Raw genomic sequence first — 23,068 nt, forward strand, 5'->3', positions numbered from 1 at the left:
CAAGAACAGGTCAGAGTGTGTACGTTTGAGAATAAACATGGTTGCGTGTATGTGAGCACTTACTTGGAAGGGTTGGTGTAGGGGAGCGAGATGGCAAACACGCTGACGTACTGCTCAGCCACAAAGTTGGCATACAGATGAGGAAGGCGTACGAGAGCTGTGAAATGGAAGAGAAGCGTAAACACATCGATCCAACACCTTGAACAAGGAAACTTTTAATGAAAACACTGAAGAAATTTTCTGGAAACACTCATGGTACTCACTGGAGAGAAACTCGAGCATAGGAGATGCCATGGCAACGGTTGCAGAGATGTGGGTGAGCTTGACGATAAGAGCGGGGAGGAGCTTGATCATGATGTCAGGCATCTCCACAGTGCACATTGTAAGAGCCACCACACACTGCTTGGCACAGCGGTAAATGAGGCCGGTCTCGAGGCACTGAACCAATTCTCTCTGTTGAGGGGAAAGGAAATTTACTAATGTCATTCCAGCATGTATGCATGTGTTAAGACACCAGTCATTATGGGATGCTGTTGCCCAAATGTGGATCTTCTGGCAGTCAGTAAACCCAACATACAAGCTTAAGAACATCCTAGAAACCTGTTGGCGATGTTGACTATTACTTTCCTCGGACCATCGTTTGTACCTGTCTCGCCTGCTCCAGGTAGTTATGGTAGGAGGTGATGGTTGTGAGGACAGGAACCACCGCCAACTGAACATCAGTGCGAGAAAACCCATCTGGGGTCTTCTTCAAACGCTCTGAGATCAGTCGATCAGTCACCTGAGAGCACACAATACAAAAAAAAAAATAACTTATTAGTATTGTGACATTTGGTCATGTGTACGCAAGCAAATTCACATGTGTGCAGAATTGCACATATAGGTTTTCTTGCACATGTCTATATTTGCTCTACCATGAAGCAGAGTGTAGAACAGAGCTGGTCCAAGCTGCAAGGAGACGTGAGCAGCAGCACTTTGTACTGCAGCGTCCAAGGCAGCTTGTCGAGAACCAGCTTCAGCACCTTCCAATCAGTCTCCTACGAGAGAAAGATGTACCATAATGGAAGCATTTAAAGATAGCAGGGAAATGACTGTAACCAGCAAAGGAATTGGCTACAAAAGGGGAACAAACCAATGAGCAATACTACAAGAAATAGCAGACACAATTTTGTATGTTACTTATTTATACATTCGATACAATCTGTGTGTGTACCATCTTGAGGCACTGCAGGAGCACACTAAAGGCCGGTGCGTAGGGCAGGTAGGCAGTGCGTATTGAGCCTGCTGAAGCAGGGAGCGCAGTGGGGGGAGCGGGGCTGCCGGCAGGAGGCGACGTTGCACCTGCAGGCTTCTTCTCACTCACACGCTTCTCTGGCTCCCTGAAACCACAAAAGGACACAATTCACTTATAACAATAGTTAAAATCAAGTTGACTGGATTATTATTATAATAAGAAGAAGAATAATGCATTTAATTTATATAGCGCTTTTCTTAGTACTCAAAGTCACTTTACACAACATTTAGAATATCCTAAAAGCTATGCAATGAAACAAATAGAATAATAAAACAAATAAATAAAAACAATAAGAGCACAGTCACATTAAAAGCAGTTCTGAAGAGGCAAGTTTTGGTTTAGGATTTGAATGTGGGGAGGACCGTGCAGTCTCGGATGAGTTTGGGGAGAGAGTTCCAGAGGGAGGGTGCAGCTGTGGAAAAAGCTTGGTCACCCCATGTCCGGTGCTTGGCCATGGGATGACAGAGCCTTTTCCACAGCTGTGAGTAAAATGAGCCAAACAGATGCAGGTCAGAGCCATGGCAAAGGTGGTGCGTGTGCGTGCTCACCCTGTGTCACAGTAGCAGTAAGGGCTGAACCTTATAGCTCTGTCTTTGTTTGGGACTCCGAGACGGTGAAGAGAGTCTGCTCGCATCATCAGGAAGAAGTCAAACACCTGAAGGAAAGAGTCAAAAAAGGTGAAGCACCAAAAAAAATTCATGTACATTATGTATGAGATACATAAATATGCAGGAATAAAATAATCCCCCGACCCCCCACCTCCCTTACCTGTAGTCTAATACTGGAAGCGATAGCTGAAAAGTATTTATTCTTGTAGTGAAGCTGCAGGTGGCTGATAAGCAACTCATACACGCGACTGGCATGGCCGGCTGGCAGGCTGTAAAGCTTGCTCTGCAAGGAAAGAAAGAGACGAAGGTCATTCACCAGATTGATTACATTTCTCTCAGGATTACAAAAATAATTGCAAAGTTTTTTCCCAAAGAAAATCACTGGATTGTCTTAAATTAAATGACAAAACTCAAGAGAAGTTTACACTAATCAAAAGTCAAGATATTTATTGTCGGCTACGTTTACAAATATTACTAATATGAAGAAACCTTAAAACAGCAGACATTTTTCAGGCATAAAAAAAAAAAAAAAAAGTTCTTTCTGCTTCCAGACAATTAAAAAAAGTTTGTTAATACCAAAACAAGTCCATCTTTCTGAAATAACTTCTAAACGTCAATCTTGTCATGTCACTTTTGTGACATGACCTTGTGTGTACCTGCAGGATTTCCAGCAGGCCCAGTATAGCAGTCCTGACGTCCTCTATCGGAGACTCTGCTGTGGGGTCTCTCTCAGAAGCCTCTAGGGGCCCGGCACACAGCAGAGAGCGACTTGCCACCTAGACAGACCAAAAAAATTAAAAATTAATTAATTTTAAAAACTGAAATTACCGCATCAAAGCTGGAATAATTACACTACCTCAGGGTTAAACAACATGAGCATTTATACTTATATGCATGTAGGGGGGTGGGTGGGTGTGTGTGTGTGTGTGTGTGTGTGTGTGTGTGTGTGTGTGTGTGTGTGTGTGTGTGTGTGTGTGTGTGTGTGTAGGTACCCGCTCAATGATGTCCAGCAGGCTGGTGAAGTGGTGTGTGTTGCAGCCCTCAGCGAGGTCCACCAAGAGCTGGGTGGCCTGTTTTCGGACAGCGAGGTCCCGATCTTCAGCTATCGCACTGAGCTGGGGAATCACCACCATTTCAATCAACTCATCCTGGAACAAGTCAGAGAAGAAAAGAGTTTTTTTTCCTTGTGAAATTTGTAATGACCTGTAAATCTGAGAAAACCATGATCAAAGTTAACCGCACGTCAGTGGACAATAGCAAACTGTTGAACAGATATGTTACAGAGATACAATAATAATTACAGTAGACTTGACCGTTAGCAAGAATGCATGTGTGCGAGTGTACCGACCTCATAAAGCTGTCGGTTGGTACTGAGAACGAAGGACAGGATATGAAGCACTTTGATCCTTATTACGCTGCGAGTCTCGCTCCTTTCAGAGAGACAGAGAAGGTAAATATTACAGCACAGCGTAAACGAGACTTGACAGGGGTAAAGGGCACGAGTAACAGAAACGGACATAAATAAAATACCAAATAGCTTTTCGAAGAGACATTAGATATCATCACTATCATCACCGTCATCATGTGCATCCTACCTGAAGAATTTCTCCATGAGGCGGTGAAGGCTCTGAATCCAGCCGTCCTTGGCTGGCTGGATGGACTGGGCTCTGTATGAGATGAGGGTCATCACTGATGCGTCCTGTCACACAAGATTAAGATTAGAAAAAGGAGCAGCAGTAGGTTAGAGGACCAAAGGAGAACACCAAGGGATGGACATTTAAAAACACTAACGGGTCTCTTGTCTGCACATTTCTCCACCAGACTGAAGAACTTCTCCGTTGAGCCGTGGTAACCGTTCTGCTCGTAAAGCTCCTCTACTGTGGTCAGCAGCTCATACACGATGGCCTTCAACTCAGCACTGCCTATCGTCTGTGACGAAAGATGAGACGGGCCACTTCGTCAGAAAACAACTGGTATTTCAGAGAGTGAGTGAGTACAAAGTGTATTTGCATGTACCTGGATCTGCTGCAGCAGTCGCTCTGTGATTCCCAGCAGAATGTCCCAGGTGACCACCTGCAGCTCTTTGCCGTACTTCTTGATCAGTCTGGTGATGGAGAGGACGATTTCATAGGACACCACCTCATTGGCACACGACATGGCCTGAGTGGCAGAGATCAGACAGCAAAGGTTATCACAAATGATTTTTACATCTATAGTATAGTCTTGTTTTTACAGACTACCATTATTTAGTAATTTCTCCTGTCCCTTTACTTTGTTATTGTTCAACTAGGGATAACGAAACAACTGATAAAGTCACACTGGATACTTTTTAATAGAATACATCATATATTATATTCAATTTCTTCCAGTAGATCCCGCTAAAGTCAACATATTGTTACTTTTATTATCTTCTTGGGTTTGGACAAAAGACATTTTTAATACATCATGTGGAACTTAAGAAAATTGTGTGACGTTTGTAGCCAAATGAGTCATTGTAGAAAAAAAAAAAAGTCAGAAAATAGTCATCAATTGTGAAATTAAACCAAAAATGATTTACCTGACTATGCCAGTCTAAGTATGCATTAGTTTTGTTTCTATAGAATTAAAGCCATGAAATCCTTTTGGCTGAGACAACATAATCATTTCGTATGAGCACATGTCTACTAGGAAGTAATGCATGGACTGTATGTGTTTTACCTTGTAGAAAGACGGAAGAACAAGAGTAGGAGTGTTTTTGAGGGCAGGGAGTCTGTGTGCGCCCCACAGCGCCATCCCAACAAAGAATACTGCTCCTCTCAACAACGGTGCATCCTCCATGTACAGTCTGGTGAATGATGCAGGTAGTTAGACAGACACACATAACAGGAGAACCATACCCCATCACAACGATATGATGCACCACAAGCTCAGGATTATTCTTAAACTGTTTAATACCTCTCCTCCATTATGCGGCACATGGTGTAAATGGCACTGTGGCCAAGGTGAGTCCCCAACACCTTCCTCATTAACTGCAGAAGCCCAGAGCGGCATAAACAAATAGAGAGAAGCTCAGAGGAGGCGGTTATGAATATTGTTCTTTTGCATCAGAGCTTTCAGATAAAAGAAGAACAGTGTTTGAGTGTCTGTGTTCTCTTACCTTCCAGCAGGATTCACAAAACTCCTTGACGTTGACAGTACGACAAAGTGTGATGATGAAGACAGTGAGAGACTCTGAGGGCAGGCAGTTGTAACACACCACTGCATCCAGTACTTGTAGTGCCACCTGGACACATCATACACAACAACCACACATACACAAAGGGCACACGGCAGCAAATCAGAGCATACCCAAAAGACTGCAGTCCAACTCAGTCGAGACCGTACAAACCAACCACGTTCATTATTTTTACACAGTGCTTTAAAGAGAAACAATACAAAGTTAACACAACTCTGAGGTTCATGAATTCAGCAGAAAGGCGGCTTTCCTTTGATTAGCAGTTTTATTTCTGCAGTTAAGTATTGTTGAGGTTTAGATAATCGTTCCTTGCTATACTGTATTCATGTAATGGTAAAGCGAGAAAGACCTGATGAAATAAGATTTCATCCCTGTGCCTCAGTTTTCTGTCAACTTGGTGCTTATAAATACACATTAAGAAAACATGGTATTCATTGTGTCCACACAACTAAATTAAATTGATTTCAGGTTCTTCTTCATTTATTTGGCAATTACATTGTCTACATTTACCTGAATTACTGTAAATAACGGCTTTGGACCAGTGATTTTGTACACTTGATGAAACTTAACAGTATTTGTTGGACCTGTGAGCCTCTGGACCACTCGATGACTTAAATGAAATCGGTAATGAGTCTTATTACCAGTGAAAACAGTAACTTTCAGCAGGGGAAGCCAGCACCTACTGTTACCAAGCAATTTTGAACAAAGAACGTTAATTTAATTGTTTCTACCACTGACACTTGAAAACATGTTAAACTGCATCTTTTTTTTTTTTAGTAGTTGCATCAGTTTAACAGAAATCTAAAAATGGAGAAAAACAAAACAAATACCCACCTCAATATCGGTTGAAGATGTTGTTCTATTGCACAGAACACAGATTTTCCTTCAGAGAGCACAACACAAGAAAAAACATGCGCATTAATAACATTTCCTGGGGAAAAAGAAACGTCTGTCCGTCCGTCCGCATTCGACTCACTGGACCATGATGGAGACATTTTGGTCCAGGTAGCAGCTGTTGAACTTCACCAGATTTACAAGAACGTGGAGAAAGTCAGAGGTGAGACCAATGTCCATCCACAGGAGGACAAAGCGTGCTGGAGGAGAGGATATAACAGAGCCAGAAGAGAGCCGATGTATAAGACTAGTCATGTCTTTACAAGTAACAACTACAAACAGTGGTTCATATTATCTTGAACAAATACAACTATCTAGCACCCAACCTAATACCACCCAGCTTTTTCTGTTGTTTTTACCTATGTCCTCTTCCAGGTAAGTGATGTCTTTCCCGTTCTCGGTTAAAGCCTTGAAGACTTCCAGCCTATCAGACAGGTCCTCATTGCACGGTTGATAGTCTCTGATCACCTTGAAAAAGTAGGCTCTCAAAGGGCCGAGCCGCTCACCCTTCAAATAAACAATGAGCATGTCTTTGTGAAATGACAGGAACTATAATCACATATTGTATTTGCTTGTGTGTCTATTGTGTCTCTATACCTGTCCGTGTATAATGGCCCTCAGCAATTGGAGGACAGCGTGTCTGGCCTCAGGTGGCTGCTCTTGAGTCAGCATGTCTTCTACAGCGTTCCATATGGCCTCCACAGCATGCTAAAATAACACACAAGTAAACACACTGATTTTTTTCACAAACACAGAAGGCAACACATACCAACGGAAAAAATATATTTCACAACCGTGGCAGACTCACTTCCTCAAATTTTTTGGTTTTGGCAAGATCACAGACATGGTTCATCATGCGGACACGGTTGCTCAGACCGCAGTCCGGTTGAAGCTCCTGACAGACATCAAGGGGAAGAGGAAAGGCCATGACACGAAGCAAAACACGATGGGAACAAAAGCATGACAAGTTTGAGTGAGCAAGAACATGCTCAGATACTCATCTCTTCAGCACACCTTGATGATGTCAGTTGTAATGATGAACTCCGATGGTCGGGCATCACTCTGTTTGCTCGGTGGCCGCGGGGGTCCCAGCCCAAAGATGCCCTTCACCTTGTCCTTCAGACTCTCCTTGCTTGGTTGTTTATTCATGGCCCGACCTGGAGGCTTGATCGTCTACACAGGCTGGGACTAACAGCTGCCTGGAGAAAGAGCAACGTGCATTTAAGACATTTTTGTTTAGTTAGCATGGATTACTCCAAAGCAAAGCCCAATACCTAAAAGGTTCTATAAAGCACTTAGAGCCAATTCACCCGAATTACAAAACACGCGCAACAGTTTATATGGAAACTACTGTGAATACTTTCTAGTGGGAATACTTTTCATTGAATAAATAAAGTATGAATGATTAGTCAGAGTAGTAATTGAGCTGCTGCCATTGAATTATTGCAGCAAAATCACTTTAGCACATGTAACTATTTGACAGTTGCAACAGAGAGCAAGTATCTACTTTTAATTCCCTTATTTTGGTGGCATTCACATCCTCATGTCTTTTTTTACAAATTAATTTACATTTGGACATTGTGAAGGAAGTTGTAATATAGATGTAGTTGATGTGATCTTTACATTTTCTGGAAATGTCAGCACTAATACAAAACCCCATGTACAATACATGTCCTGAATCTAAAAATCAACTTTTATTGTCACCTTCAGGTCGTGCACAGCAACGACTGGTTAAATTCAGAGACAACACTTCACTACATGAAATCGTCAATCTCAACATTAGGAGCATGGAGCAGCTACTATACAGAGCCCAGTGAGCAGTTTGGGGCCTTGCACAAGGACACGTCGGCAGTGCCCAGGAGGTGAACTGGCACTCAAAAGTCTACTATCCGTACTTGATACAAGCGTGACCCTCCAGTTCCCAAGCGAAGCCCCACGGACTGAGCTACTGCCTCTCATAAGCTTGATCTCAGCCTGTGACAGTCTGAAGGCAGAGCGTAGCTGACGTGGTCAGATCTTGACTCATTTCATGATCACTCTCATTAGCAGGTGTCAAACTGAAAAACATGTTTTTCTATCATGTTGGCATAGAGGCATTTTCACGTCTCGCTAATCTGTATGTCCCTTTTCTGTCCTGGGGTTTGCATTTATAATTGTTTTAAAAGTGTATATTCTTATCAAAGGGTTGCAAGTTATTGGACTGTAACTCTAAGTCTGTGTGGTATATACTGTGTTTAAGTCTTCAACAACAAACGTATATTACATTATGCATGGTAGCATCTCGATACCACAAGAGGAAAACTGTTTTTTGCAGGATTCCCACCCGGTGTTATTCAGCAGTGGAGTTTGGAGTCCTGTCTGTAATTGTGTAAACTCGGGGGCCAGGTTTGAAAAGTGTCATGTGCACTTGATAGAGACAGAGGAGAAGTGAGCAGACAAACAACGACTGCTCTGTTTCAGTCCAACAACAACAACAACAACAACAACAACAACAACCTCCAGAGCAAGCAACATCTGTCGACACTGGAGAACAGAAACATGCTGCGGTGTAATAAAATGCCCCATGGCGCTATTGAACCGTTAGCTCCGCTTCAGTCCCCGTCCTGAGCTAGCACACCGTGGCTCTCCGGCCCCGGGTAGCTGTCACACACCTCCTCTCACCTGGCTGCAGAGTCTCCTGCGGGTTCATTCAGCAGCAGCTCGGTCCTGACGCAGACAACAGAGCCGTCTGTCCATTGGCGTAGCTCTGCCTTTGCTGCTGAACGCTGGTTCTCGTCCAGGCTCAGTGTTGCTCTCCTAAACCGGATGACAGACTAATGATGTGACAGGGCCACTTCCTTCAACAACACATTTGCCGCACTCACTTGTGGGAAATGTAGTTCTTAGCGAGCTAAACCCCCAACTATGCTAAAGCCCCATTGTTAGTCCAGTTGCATTTATCATGGCGACACGTATCAGCCTCTATTCTGCTTCCCCACGACCTTGTAAAGCTGCTTACTAGTCGAGTTAGTTGCATGTTACTCAAACTTTAACGTTACCCAGCGGTTACGTTGACAGGCAGCTCACTAGTCACTAAACATGCTAACGGCGCTGAAGTTGGTTCCTCATTGGAGTCACGCGCTGCACTGTGGTCTGGTGGCCTGTGAGGGGCGCTGTGGAGCAACTAGTTAAGTTATTTTATTTTGAAGAGGGAAAACGGAAAAAAGAAACGGTGCAGAGAAATGTTTGTGCTGAAAGAAGGGAAAGACGTGATTAAAGTAGTTGCCGGCTTGGCTGAACGAATGATCCTCGTGTTGTTATTTTCCTATAATCATACAGTATAGGCGCAAGAAGAACCCTCGGTTACAGTATCCTCTTTTTATCTCACAGGTATATCCCTTCTTTGTGTAAAGCATAGCAGCATGCAACACAATGAGCTCTACTGCTTATATCTTAGCATACTTTTATATTAATAAATTGTTCAATGCAGTTGTTGTGGTTGGCAAGAAGCCCTCATGGCCATCTAAATTAATTGTTCAACCTTTATTATGTCAATTTATTGTTCCTAACATAAATACATAAGTCTCTCCATTGATTTTTGTTGTACTATTGCCCACCACTATAAACAATTATAGGTAGTTCTAACATTCATAGCTTACCGTAGTTTCCCATGTGTAGCCTATAATTCACATTTTTTATTTATTTATTAAATAGTTATCATGACCTCTGATCGCCAATAACCTGTTGCTGCATTATATATGTTGTATAAGATTCAAATAAAAATGTTGATATAATCAATTTATGATGTATTCATAGTAACATTATCATTATATATACATTGTATTATTATTCAAAGTTGTAGAAGTTGTTGTAGTATTTCTTTGCATTCATTTATTTATTTAAAAGTTTTCAACTGCCCTGGTCCACTCGTGACCAGAAACAACGAATGAGAAACCGGCTTCATGTCTAAATGCTTGGTCCGCTGCAGCACCAGGGTCTGTCAGTTTAGCGCAGGTCGTCACTATGACCTCTCCTTACTTCATGCACAGCATGTCTGTCGTTACGCGGAGTGGTGGCCAACATGCTGCGAGCTCTCTGCGGGCCAAACTTACCAACAGACGGAGAAATGAGGAGCCAGTTTCCTCTGTGGCGGTGAAGGAGGAGGAGGAGGAAGCGAAGATCGGTAAGCAAAGACCCTCCTCGGCCCCCTTATACACGAGTCATGTTTACGTTTGGCTGCTCACGTGAGCTTAGCACAGACACCTGTCGCGTTATTTACCAATGATACACTTAATTGAAGTACCTCCTCCCACACACGTGTTGATAAGTGGGTCCGACGTCCTCTCTCCCCTGTGCTCCTGCAGGTGGCTGCCATCCAAAAACAGAAACGTTACCATTGTCTTCGCACAGTCGCAGGAAGAGACAGCTGAAAGTTAAGTATGACCAGGACGAAAGTGTCACAAAGGTGAAGACGGAACAATGGGAACCTCCCGGCTGGAAGAAACACCTGGAATACATCCGGGAGATGAGGAGTGGCCGTGATGCACCTGTAGACAACATGGGAGCAAAGAATTGCTACGACTCAGAGGCTTCTGCATGTGTAGGTGTGATTTAGTTTGGGATTCTAAAAGTCTGCATTATTTACTTGTCAAACTTAATCTTTTTCTACCGGCTGTCTCCGCTGTCGGCACAGGTGAGACGTTTCCAGGTGTTGGTTTCCCTCATGCTGTCCAGTCAGACCAGGGACCAGGTGACAGCCGCAGCCATGCAGAAGCTCCGAGCTCACGGCTGCACCGTAGAAAATATACTTGCTACCGATGATGAAGCCCTGGGGAGACTCATCTACCCTGTCGGCTTTTGGAGGGTAATGCAGACGTCTTTTTGTGGAGGAGCCACGCTTTTCACCTTCTCACCCTCCTTTGTTTCGATTGTGCACCTTATTGAACGGTTTTCCTACATTTCTTCTCCAGACGAAGGTGAAGTATCTGAAGCAGACATCAGCCATGCTGCAGAAAGAGTTCTCAGGGGACATCCCGGACAGTGTGGTGGGGCTGGTGAGCCTGCCAGGTGTTGGACCCAAGATGGCTCACTTGGCTATGGACATCGCCTGGGACCAGGTGTCGGGCATTGGTGGGGACACACTCCTGAAACGTGCACGATCACGTCCAAACCAAGCGTAGTAAAACAGGGCTAATTGAGCAGCTTCAGTTCACATAGTTGGAGGCTGAACTGCAAGCTTCAGTTTAAAGTCTTAGGTTGATTAAAAAAAAAACAATTTAAGATTACATTTTGTAATATTACACATTTTCCATGAAACTTGGTCTCTGCATTAACCCATCCTAGGTGGGCAGCGTCTGGCGTGCCGTGGGAGCAACTGAGGATTTAGTGTCTTTCGAAGGGACACTTTGACATGGGAACTATGAGACCAGGGATCGAACAGTAACCTTGCGGTTTCAGAGCGACCACTGTCCCATTAGCTACAGCTGCCCCAAAACACTAGTGGCCAGTATGGGGATCAAACCCACGTCCTTGCCGTTATGAGCATCATGCTCTAACCAACTGAGCTAAGCAGCCATAACACAGCATGGTTTAACAGTAAGACAACGGGCAATCTGTATGTGAGTATTCTTATTTGTAGTGTTTGTTTTTTTTTAGGCGTGGACACGCATGTGCATCGTATCTCCAACCGTCTGGGTTGGCTGAAGGAACCCACCAAGAACCCAGAACAAACACGCAAGGCCCTGGAGGAGTGGTTGCCCAGGTAACTGCATGCTTCACTGCTGACTCTTACGATCTGATTAACACGGACAAACAAATCGATAAAGACCAGAGTCGCTGAGACCGACCTGTAGGTGCAGACTGCACATCACTGACTGGTGTTGACTAATGGAAAGCAGCTCTGGAAAGCAAACTTCAATTGGTGCAGTTCATGGTTGTGGCATTCCTCTCTCACTCTGCCGCAGGGAGCTGTGGAGTGAGATGAACTGGCTGCTTGTGGGCTTTGGCCAGCAGGTTTGTCTCCCCGTCAGCCCTCTCTGCTCCGTGTGTCTGAACCAGTTCAGCTGTCCATCTGCCCACAAGGTTTCCCCCACAAAGAGGCCTAAAGTCGGATCCCCACGGTCTCCGAATCCACCCGCCTCCCTTCCAGTAAAAACTGAGCCTGCACACGGATCCGCTGATGAACAGAGAGGACGAAGAAGGAGCCACTGCCCACACCCGTTGCCTCCACAGCACCGAGAAGGAGAATAAAAGACAAGATTCATCATTGATGTAGTTTTGTCTGACACCAAGACCAAATCTGTATATATGTACAATAAATGTCAACTTTATTTGCACACACACTGAACATATGCAAAAACATCAATGTGAATTAAGGTTCAGAATATATATTCTCTTGTATTGCATTTTGAGGGGTTTTTTTACACTATCATTTTACTGTTTATGCTCTATGAGAAATATTTTTGTACTGTTGGTGCTTCATTTTTTTTTCTTAAATAAAACGATATAAATGTTTGAAGTTTGTCCTTTATTCCAGCAGAGCGAGTTCACTGCAACAACGATAAACTCATTTACAGCTTGCTTTAGAGCAACTTGATCAAGAGATTATTAATATCACCACTTGAATATGGAGCTGATATTGTCCATTCTCATACAGTAATAGGAACAATAATCAAAACCTTTAATATTGACAGTCTATACTCTGCATTATGAGTACTTTCACTTTTAGAAATTACATTTTAGTTAACACTTGTTTATGCTTTTTACTTCACTTAATTTTTTATGAAGGACTTTTACTTTTTTGTATTTTTATAAAGCGGTACTTTTACCAAAGTACATGATTGAATTTGTCTCGTAGGGTGTCTCATCTTCAAATATCAACACACACCCTCAAACTTATTTTTTTTTAAATGCAGGATACGCGCGAGTAAGCCTGCAGAGGTCATATTTTATGAACCATCAAATCCCCTTTTACGCAACGGTCCTTTGGCTCTCCAGTGGAGACAGAAAGAGGGCGGATCAGAATAATATCCGTTGTGGGCACAGGGTTACCTGCACGGGGCAAGCCTCTGCCTCTGGAGAGGGACACTTACCTCACAATTACCTAACACTTTAAATGCGGCCAAGGACATGCTCTCTTGTTAGACTCATATCAAGCCTAAGCAAATACTTTATTTCCAGTCACTTTTATCGGACTCGTCCTTTTCTGATAGCGTATCGCGGCTGCGCAGCGGCGTCAGGTGCGCGCTGCAGGGGACGTAGAGGCATCTGTTGTTGACGCCTCTTTAGTCTCGCGCCGGGACAGGAGGACACACGCCCAGTTGACGGTCAGAATTAGGTGTTACGTGCGAGGAAAAGCTTTCTAATCTCTGCTCTCTTGGATTAATCTTCCGATGGACGGGATTTAGCCACTGTCAGCGGTTGTTGGCCACTATTTTACGCACATTGCGCACCCTTTTGCACGCTCATAATTGCGCCCATGGCAGTTGCATGATGGATTAATCACTCATTACTTCTTTTTTTGTGCTCTCTGGACAGTTGTGGATTATTAATGGGCTCGCATCATGATAAATGACAAGGATTTTTTTGGTCAGTGCGAAGTTGTACATTGGATTAAGTGCCAGAGACTTCCCATTGCCTGTTTATTCTCCTGAGACACTTTGACCTGTTTCCCTCCCTCCCTCTGTTGACGCGCTGGGATGGAGAGCGAGCTCCGGCCCAGGCTCTGTTTCCTGACGAAAGGAGAGCGCGGCTATGAGTTTCACCTGCACGGTGAGAGGAATAAAGGGGGACAGTTTATCCGCAAAGTGGAGCCCGGATCCTGTGCTGAACTGGGCGGGCTGCGACCAGGAGACCGGGTGGTGGAGGTGAACGGTGAGAATGTGGAGAACGAACCCCATTATCAAGTAAGTGATGGCTTAATATTAGTATTTTTTCATTCACAGACGAGTGGTGAAGAGAGGCCACGAGAGACAAGTAAAGTCTCCGAGGTACAAACAATGAGTTAAATACCTGTTCAACCACTTTTTTTCTTTGCCTGAGGAGGAGGAGGAGGGGGCTACTAAAATGGGTCAATGTGAGTCTTGTGTAATGGAATCACTGGGTGCCTTTGTCGTGCAGAAACTATGTTTTAGGCAAGTTCAGGGTAGACCACATGCAGTTAATGACAGCAATACTTTGTCTGAAACTCCTCTCTCCTCCCTGCAGGTGGTGGAGCGTATCCGTCAAGTTGCCCACCGCACCAGGTTGCTGGTGGTGGACAGTGAAACGGATGAATACCTCCGCAGCTGTGGCTTGGCATGCACCGAGGACCTGGCCGTTGAGATGGGAAACCTGTCCCCGCGACCTTCTCCCGGGCCCACTCCTTCTGCCTCTCCCTTACCCAGAGTGAACTCACCCCTGCCACCCAAGCCTACGCACACACACGCCTTTCACCCTACTGCTGCAGACTCGTCCACAGGCACGACCACACAAGCCAAGGTCAAGAGATCCTCAGTGACGTCAAGTACAGACACAGACACAGAGGTAAAGCTGTACAGCAGTACATTACACCCTTTTTGTGGCACTGTCTCACACACACACACACACACATTACAGACCAACATGGGCTTGTATAGATCATGTGCATAGTTTTTCTTTGAAGAAAGGGGAAGAAAGAGTCAACATTCTGAAGTCTTATGGTCCTCTCGGGTCTGCAGAAAGCCAGTGTGTTGCTGTGTTAACAGTGCGTGTGACCCTGAGCCTACTCTTTTACCCGATGTCCGTCAAGCACTAATCTGGATTTGAGCACTGCTGGTATTCCAGCACAAAGCTCAGGTGCACTGAGGAGGAGAGATCAGCTAAGGAAATTAATTAAAGACACAAACGTTGGAAGAAAACATCCCGGTGAATGCATTGATGCGAGTTAAGATTGGCTGGCTGGAAAGAATAATCATCTCGATATCGTGGCTTTTTATTTTTTAAGCTGGATGTCTTGGACTGACATTATACACATGTGCACAACATTACACAATCACTCTTATTCTAGTCAAAATTAGGCAGTAAAGTATATTGAATTGCATGTATCTTGAAAAAGCAGAGAAAACAAATTAAACATTGAATGACTCAAACTAAAAACAGACAATAGAGCGTAAATACAGCAGGTTTCTCACCTCACCTCTTGTGCACAGTTCAACAGTGGGTTTTATAGTGTTTGTGACTTTCAACCATTTGTTTCACAAGTCACTGGTGTTGTTGCTGAGGGGGGTGAACATGTTGAATGCGTATTGTATTTAAAGAGCGCCGTCTCTTTGTGCATACTGAGTGTTAACAGCTCACGCAAGCAGCTGTATTGTTCCCGCCTGACTTCAGACACCGAAGACAAAACCCTGCCGACAGTGTTTCCTGCAAAACATACAGAGCTTTAGGTTTTGTTTCTTCAAATTGAGTGAATGGTAGTGTGTTGAAGTGCGCCCCAGGTGGAGGTGTGCTTTCTGCTGGGAGGCAAGAAAGTATAAAGACATGGGAGGGATCTGATTTTAAGATAGCATCAAACTTTTCCTTGTATTGTTTATGTTGGTCTTGAGGAACACAATCTCCCTGGGAACTTGTTGCACTCTTGGATGTAGTTCGAAACAAATTTGCCATGCTATCATTTACACACAAACCAGTTCAAATTCCTTAATTCCTGTGGCAGCCAGTGTGACTTGACCAAAACAAAATGTCCATATGTGCCAACCAGACATCCCCGTGACGTCTTGATGTCAGCCACCCTGCCAAAAATATTCAACTGTTTGTCAGAGATTGAGCTCAGTGTTTGGGCTCCAAACAAAGTGGACCAGGATCCTCAGGCGCAGAGGCTCACGTCAAGCTGCCATCTGTTTAGCCGAAGCCAGGGTAAATACAGGCTGCCCCTTGGCTGGCCACCGCGTCTCTCTTTATCAGTTTTGGTTCGAGGTTCACATCAAACAACATCCTATGCAGTAACGCCAGCACCCACGCAATCTACCACCAACACGGGCTGCAAATATGACGCTTCCACCAAAAGATACCTCAATAAGCTTCAGAAATCAACTTTTGGAAATATTGTCCAGTGTTGTGAATGAAGTCCTGTTAAATTAATATTCCTGACAAATTAAAGGCTTTTAAAATATCTTTTAATTTGTGCTCGACCAAGCATTGCCTGTAGAAAATTACTTTTAGTGGCTAGGAAGGTTGTTTTTTTTTGTATGCAAAAGTGTTTAGTAGAGATTCATTTGGGAGTTTTTCACTTATTAAAAATGTACTGATCATTTCCAAATTGAACTTGTAGACGTTTCCAATGAGTGCTATGTCTGTGAGTAATTACTTTTGTCCACTTATTCAACAGCTGCGATCAAGAAACCATTGTGGCATATTAATCCAAGGCCAACACAAGACCTTTTCATGTGCTTGTTCAGCATAACACACACACACACACACACACTCACACACACACACACACACACACACACACACACACACACACTATTTATCCACACACATCATTACTCTCTTATCCCTCCACTTCGTCTTGTGACATTCACATTGCACATGTACAGACGCAATGTCATCGTTGCATGACGTTATTGTGGCAGCAGACGCCCATATGCAGTATGTTACAGAACCACATTGGTGCCATCACAGCCATGCATCAGTTTGGATCAATCCAACACGCTAACCTCACACAATAACACACAAAATGTATGGTATTTGACTTATCTATGAAACGAGGAAAAGAGGAATCTCTGCATTTGTATTGACACTAGGTTTTATTGCTTAATACATTTCTTGTTGATTATTTGATATATAATATGTCAGAAAATAGTGAAATAGCAGAGCCCAAGCAGCCGACTTGAAATCATGGTAAAAAAAAAAGAAGATATTTGATTTATTTACAAGATATAAACCGAAGATAATTAGTGAATTGTCACATTGAAGTTACTGGATTTCAGTTTGACAACTAATTGATCAATCAACTCGTTTCTGCACTAAAAGACTCGTAATCACCACAGCAACATGGAAACTTTGTATCTGTAGAAACAACTAGGATATCGTTTAATTTGCAACATGACGGAACAATTTAACAATGATCTATAAAACCAGCAGGAGACATGCTGACCCGTAACCACGGTGACCTGACCTGTCACCACGGCAATATGTTGCCACGGTATTCTGTTCTATCACTATAGCGCGCACATATGGCAGACAGGGGTGTGTGTGTGTGTGTGTGTGTGTGTGTGTGTGTGTGTGTGTGTGTGTGTGTGTGTGTGTGTGTGTGTGTGTGTGTGTGTGTGTGTGTGTGTGTGTGTGTGTGTGTGTGTGTGTGTGTGTGTGACAGTTAATGTCTCTCAAACAGATCCACTTAGCCCACTGTGCTCAGATCTGAGAACACTGGCTCATCCCGGCAGCCACTTTCTCCTACTTAGCTTATCGTACAGCCACACCGATACACGCTGTCACCAGGTTAGGTTAGTTTCTGTTTCCAATATCAGTAAATATTACCAAATGGTTGTACAGGTGTACCTAACAAACTGTTACAGTACAGACATTTGAATGCCCTCTCTCATATCCTGTTTTTTTTTTTTTTACGTCTCATCATAGCTGCATCGCTCACCAGAGCAGACAGTGGCGCTCCTTCCCCGTCTGTGTCACCTGGTGAAGGGGGAGCACGGCTACGGCTTCAACCTGCACAGCAACAAGACAAAGGATGCACAGCTTGTGCGTTCAGTGGACCCCGGCTCAGCTGCAGAGAGAGGGGACATCAGGCCTGGAGACAGACTAGTGGAGGTACAGCCAGAGCACACGCACGGACGCACACAGACGCACACACTCACACGCGCACACACTCGCACACACTCGCACACACACACACTTACCGAGAAATCATGCAGACTTAATGCATGAACTTTGTCACAGGTGCATTTTAGGCAAATGATTGGAAAGACAATCCCAGTTTTTCCATATTAATCAGGCCTGTGCACGGATTTCAAGTGAGATTGGATTAGTGGATGAGAGGAGGGTCGTTTGAAGGAGGATTAGAAGAAAAGTCGACAAGGGCTAATCTTGAATGGAAGTGTAGAGAAAGGTCTTGTGTTTCTGTGTCTTTTCATGCGATTATTATGTGCGCCTGCATGTCCATCACAGGTTTCCAGATGTCACAATATATAGTGCAGCAAATGCAGTATGGCAAAAACACCAGGATGTCCTACTGTATCTGGTCGCATTTTGCTGTATGAAAGCCAGCATGCTTTTCCGGCTGTGCTGACCAACAATCCTCTGCTTAGCGGATATATAAGAATAATAACTATTTAATAATATTTCTAGAGCATCTTGTGTCCAAAGTGCTTTGACAGACAAAAGAAGCAAACGCAAAACAACACAAAGCTTAACATTGAGGTCCAACAAAGCGTTTACCGCTGGTGAAACGGTAAAATGGATGAAACAATAAAACCAATTGACAGGATAAAAAATATACTAAGAAATAAGAAGAACAACAATAATTTATGAGCAAGAGGGTCAATTATCAAGGCGATGAAGTAGTACGTCCTAGCTGAATGCATCCTGCGTGCATACTTTGTAAGGGCAGCTGCTGTGTACTACTCGTGTGAAGAAAAAGTATGTGATTTTAAACGCAGTGAACGTTTCTGTTTCCATCTGTATGAAGTGTACAGTTAATGTCATGGAGAGGAAAAAGAGTGGACGCAGGAAGGTAATTCCTGCAATTAAACTAGCTTATTCTTAATCTCTGTCTCCTGTCTGTCTCATTAGGTGATTGTTTCCATGTCTCTTCTCCATTTTCACTTTCCTCCACTGTTTCCGTTTCCTCTGTCTCAGGTGAACGGAGTGAACGTTGAGGGCCTGAGGCACTCCGAGGTGGTGAGACTCATTCGAGCACAGGGAGAGGAAGTGCGCATCCTAGTGGTCGACCAGAAGACGGACGAGCTCTTTCACACACTAGGGATCACGCCAACTACCAGCCATGTCAAAGGTCAGGTGGTGCTCTCGCACGCACACGCACACAAGCAAGCGCACACGTACACACACACACACACACACACACACACACACACACACACACACACACACACACACACACACACACACACACACACACACACACACACACACACACACACACACACACACACACACACACACACACACACACACACACACACACGCACCTCTTTATTCTCCAGGCCAAATGTCTCACGTGTTTCTGTTCCCTCTCTCACAGAGGTCGATCTGGATGAATCAGCCACAGAAAGCGCCCCACACAGCCCGTCTCCCACCACTGACCTCCCCGCCTCAGATCCTCCGGTCATAAACATCACACTGACAAACTCCCCGATCACAAACACATCACCAAAATCCTGGACCAATGGGAGTTCAGCATCTCACTCCTCAAGAAGTTCCACCACACAGTCAGAGATCAGCAGCTCAGATATGAGCATCCAGGTGAGAGAAATAATGTAAGAAACAGGACATGTTGTATCGTAGAGTGTGTGCGTGAAACATGTGTTTTTGTGTATATTGCAGGTCCACGATGAGGACGAAAGGCGTGTTTCGGACCCGTTCATGGACAGCGGCCTGCGTCTGAGTCCCACAGCTGCTGAAGCGAAACAAAAGGCCCTCGCCAGCCGCAACAAGAAGAGAGCACCTGCTATGGATTGGAATAAGAAACATGAGATTTTTGGCAGCTTCTGACCCCAGAATGCCAGGAGAAAATAAGAGAAGAAGAGCGAGGATGCCACAGAATGAGGAAGAATATTGTGACTCTTTACTGTTCATATTTTAGTCTTAATGACTGTACCTCGTTCTTGCAGAGGCTCGATGGAAGAAAGAGAAATGTGAAAAGGAAAAAGACGCAGGTCGTAATATATAATTATAATAGCATTATTCCGAAATTCTGCTCTGTGTAAAACTATGTTGTTAGGTATCAAATAATATGCTCTAGATGTTTATTTTCCTGTATCTATAAATACAAAGACATATTCTGTGGATGTGTCACAGGTCTTACAATACACTGGATTAAACAAACAACTGGCAGAGCAGACTCATCCATGTAAATGCTGCATGGTCAGTTCAGTGTTTCTCTTTATTAAATCATTTCAGAGCCATATTGACTGAGTGCATAACAGCCTATATGCACTGCGTCTGATTATAATAGTTTTATGTCAATTTCAATGTACAAATAGCTCATCACAGCCGAGTCCTGAAGTAGTTATACTAATACTGTCAATTTAATGTAGCATATCACGGTTGAATATGAAAACACAGAACATGGAAGAGGCTAAGTTATGAAATGTTATGTTGGATCACCTCAGTGCTTCTCTCTTTAATGTAAAGGAACATATTTTAAACTATCTGATCTATAATAGCTTTTTGAATATTTTCTCTCTCAAATGTTCGTGATCACAATATGAAATAAACTTTCAGAATATGTGTAAATGCCACAGTTGAATTTCTGTTTTAATATTTTGCAAAATGTACCATGAATTGACTTTGCGTTCCTTTGCAACTTCAGTAATCATGTTACATGCTGTTCTGACTTGCGACATTATTCCCCAGATCAGACGGACCTTTAAACCGCATCACCTAAGCATTAAAAGATACTTTATACTTCTACTCCGCTAAGCAAAGCTTAGTACTTTTTACTCTACTACATTTCTCTGACAGCTCTAGTTAGTAATTACTTAATAGATTAGTAGATTAATAGATTAATTTAAGGTTGAACTACAATATATGATTTGATGGCAATATAATGACATGGACCATTTTGCTGATGCTGAGTACTTTTACTTTTTGATTATTCTTTTACTTAAGTACATTTCTACCGGTGAATATTGCTACTTAAGGTAAAGATCTGAAGTCGTCTTCCACCATTACACCAAACAATCAGCCTCAGCTACATCCCTTCAGCAGGTAACAAAGCATGGAGTCCTACCTAATATTACAGCTTACAATTTAGAGAACATCTCCCTTTCCCAGACTGCAACAGTTCAGGAAGAACAGGAAAAGCCTGTTTGTATAAATACGGTAGCTATAAAAAAGAGACATGCACAATAAAGGCATGTTATCTCTAACTCCTGTGTCCTCATTTTTTAATCGCTCTACACAATGACGGCTTTCAAAAAATGCTTGTATTGAATGCACACGTCTGTCACGAACCACCCAAACTGAAAGCTCACCCTCTACACTGTATGTGATGGTGTTTTCTTTACGCAATTATCAAAGTACAGGGGTGATATACCGGAGTGATGTATTGGGATGAAGACAATGACAGTGAAATAAGGAGGTTGCTTTTTCTTTGCTCCGCCAAGAGCTGTTATCAACAATATCATGGTGGGGATGAAAAGATGTAATTATGGTGCCGAGAGATGAACCGGCTCTGTGGTTAGTGGGAGATTTCTGTCAGGTCAACAGCTTTTTCTCATCGTGGATGTGTCTCTGAGTATTAGTGGAAACCTAAATGAAAAGGAATCCATGATCCTGGAAAGAAACATTTAGTGCTGCTGCTGACGTGAAAAATGTTCCCTTCCTAAATTAGTAGAAATCTCCTCACCGGTTTGACTGTTAATGAACGATTACGTACATCCAGACGTCTGTATTCATTTGCATGTCATGGAGGAGCCTTTGCACACAGCCTTCATCCTGCAGCGAGCAGCCCATCTTCAGCCTTTCATGTGAAAATACAGTTTGTCTCCATCTGTTGCACAACATTGTATATTTATTAATTAGTAAAATTGCATCATTTTGAGAGTAGAAAAAAAGACAAATAATGTATCCTTTTTTTCCACCACTGCCATACAGTCAAGGTAAAGTTATTAGCTGAAATGGGCTACCAGGCGACTGTTGTTAAAAAAGACTAAGACATGCTCAAAGCGTCTGCAGTTCTACAATTTGTATGAGAAGATGTACAGATCCAACATGTCTGTTTGGCTCTTTGCATCAATGTTTTTTTCCCCCACAGTTAAGACATCAAAGCCTCGTCCTGTATGAAATGATGGACTCTGACCATCCGTTCTTACTTGAGCTGGTTACATCAGGTGATCTGGGCACATTGTGGAGTCAGTCATATTAACAGTGATGTCCCATGACTGGACCTGCAGGAGCAAGCAGCTCAGCTTTGGGAGATAACACATGTTATGAAGTATTTTTAAAATGCAGACAGTGGTGATAAATAAGTTGCTTCCAAGTGAGCATGTGTAAAGATTTAGCATCGACTCTCACACACAAAACTCCACTAAACAAAAAAGTTCAAACCACTGGAATATCAAAAATGCGTAACTTCAAGGTTTAGTTATGAGCGTGTGGGATGCAGTTGGTTTCTATTTGTGGGCATGCACAGTTGAGGCCTGGCTATTCTAAAAAGACGTATTCCCTGCCAACACTTCTTTTTCTCAAAAAAAAGACACCAGACTGGCACCTCTAACATCCGGCCTTCAGCATGCACGACATGATTTATTTATTTATTTAAATCAAGATTTTACATACAGAACTATAAATCATATAAAAAGCTCAAAGCATTTTATTTTCCTTAACTGGCAAAAGAAACCCACAGAAAAATAAAAAGGTCTGTCTACCAAATTGCAACAATATCATTCTCCTTAGTATATAAACAGAAGTTTAAATTTTAGAAAAAAGTATTTCTAATCTCCTGTCGTCCCTCCTTTGATCCCATCGTCATATTCAAAACACCGTCACACCGCTCCTTTCCTTCAAACTCATTGCAATAATTAATCTGTCACTGGAGCAGATCACTACCATCCAAAGAAAATATATGCTGATCTATCAGATACAAAACCTGCAACATCAGCAACTGCACACAAAAAAACAACCAAAAAAAAACATTAAAATGAACAAGAAATCAAACCATGTTCTTGTACAGGCTTTAAACAAGGAGACTGTGGAAAAAGAACTGGACTGGGCCTCAGATTGTCTGGTATTAAAGTGATTAATGATGGATTTGATTATCTCAGTGGTCACAGTCTAGGTCAAATCATGTGCCAACGTTTCGATTGTTTCCAAATGTCTACACGCTGGAAAACCCAGAATATTAATGAAAAAAATAGAAATCCC

General features: G+C 43.1%; 3 protein-coding genes across 6 annotated transcripts in view; 2 read left to right on the forward strand and 1 right to left on the reverse strand.

Moving 5' to 3' along the window:
• The window catches only part of tsc2 (TSC complex subunit 2), a 24,013-nt gene extending 13,845 nt beyond the window's left edge, over window positions 1–10,168 (reverse strand). For 3 of the 4 annotated variants that reach the window (XM_068592319.1, XM_068592317.1, XM_068592320.1), the window contains exons 1-24: window positions 10,102–10,168; window positions 8,672–8,806; window positions 7,025–7,209; window positions 6,819–6,905; window positions 6,608–6,718; window positions 6,370–6,517; window positions 6,093–6,210; window positions 5,951–5,999; window positions 5,039–5,164; window positions 4,837–4,910; window positions 4,600–4,726; window positions 3,919–4,062; window positions 3,694–3,831; window positions 3,498–3,601; window positions 3,251–3,332; window positions 2,895–3,050; window positions 2,559–2,678; window positions 2,063–2,185; window positions 1,843–1,949; window positions 1,214–1,379; window positions 915–1,037; window positions 647–781; window positions 264–453; window positions 64–157 (exon numbers count right to left, since the gene is read on the reverse strand). In XM_068592319.1, coding sequence (XP_068448420.1) covers window positions 64–157; window positions 264–453; window positions 647–781; window positions 915–1,037; window positions 1,214–1,379; window positions 1,843–1,949; window positions 2,063–2,185; window positions 2,559–2,678; window positions 2,895–3,050; window positions 3,251–3,332; window positions 3,498–3,601; window positions 3,694–3,831; window positions 3,919–4,062; window positions 4,600–4,726; window positions 4,837–4,910; window positions 5,039–5,164; window positions 5,951–5,999; window positions 6,093–6,210; window positions 6,370–6,517; window positions 6,608–6,718; window positions 6,819–6,905; window positions 7,025–7,159 — 2,657 coding nt within the window. In that variant the 5' untranslated portion in view covers window positions 7,160–7,209; window positions 8,672–8,806; window positions 10,102–10,168. Of the gene's footprint in view, window positions 1–63; window positions 158–263; window positions 454–646; window positions 782–914; window positions 1,038–1,213; window positions 1,380–1,842; window positions 1,950–2,062; window positions 2,186–2,558; window positions 2,679–2,894; window positions 3,051–3,250; window positions 3,333–3,497; window positions 3,602–3,693; window positions 3,832–3,918; window positions 4,063–4,599; window positions 4,727–4,836; window positions 4,911–5,038; window positions 5,165–5,950; window positions 6,000–6,092; window positions 6,211–6,369; window positions 6,518–6,607; window positions 6,719–6,818; window positions 6,906–7,024; window positions 7,210–8,661; window positions 8,807–10,101 lie in introns of all 4 variants that reach the window. The other variant, XM_068592318.1, reaches the window with a different exon arrangement.
• nthl1 (nth-like DNA glycosylase 1) lies at window positions 9,947–12,502 on the forward strand. Its single transcript, XM_068592321.1, is given in 7 exon segments — window positions 9,947–10,172; window positions 10,354–10,589; window positions 10,683–10,853; window positions 10,960–11,119; window positions 11,645–11,750; window positions 11,953–12,170; window positions 12,173–12,502. Coding segments are annotated over 7 exon segments (1,137 nt in total). The 5' UTR covers window positions 9,947–10,012; the 3' UTR covers window positions 12,259–12,502.
• Window positions 12,503–13,651: 1,149 nt separating this feature from the next.
• LOC137795164 (Na(+)/H(+) exchange regulatory cofactor NHE-RF2) lies at window positions 13,652–20,363 on the forward strand. Its single transcript, XM_068592486.1, has 6 exons — window positions 13,652–13,893; window positions 14,195–14,512; window positions 17,588–17,773; window positions 18,821–18,974; window positions 19,224–19,444; window positions 19,526–20,363. Exons 1-6 carry the CDS (start codon window positions 13,687–13,689, stop codon window positions 19,691–19,693), a joined length of 1,254 nt encoding a protein of 417 aa, XP_068448587.1. The 5' UTR covers window positions 13,652–13,686; the 3' UTR covers window positions 19,694–20,363.
• The last annotated feature ends 2,705 nt before the right edge of the window (window positions 20,364–23,068 follow it).

The sequence above is a fragment of the Clinocottus analis genome, unplaced genomic scaffold (assembly GCF_023055335.1).
Source record: "Clinocottus analis isolate CAN_PGR_092001 unplaced genomic scaffold, fCliAna1.0.p SCAF_27, whole genome shotgun sequence".
Taxonomy (NCBI): domain Eukaryota; kingdom Metazoa; phylum Chordata; class Actinopteri; order Perciformes; family Cottidae; genus Clinocottus; species Clinocottus analis.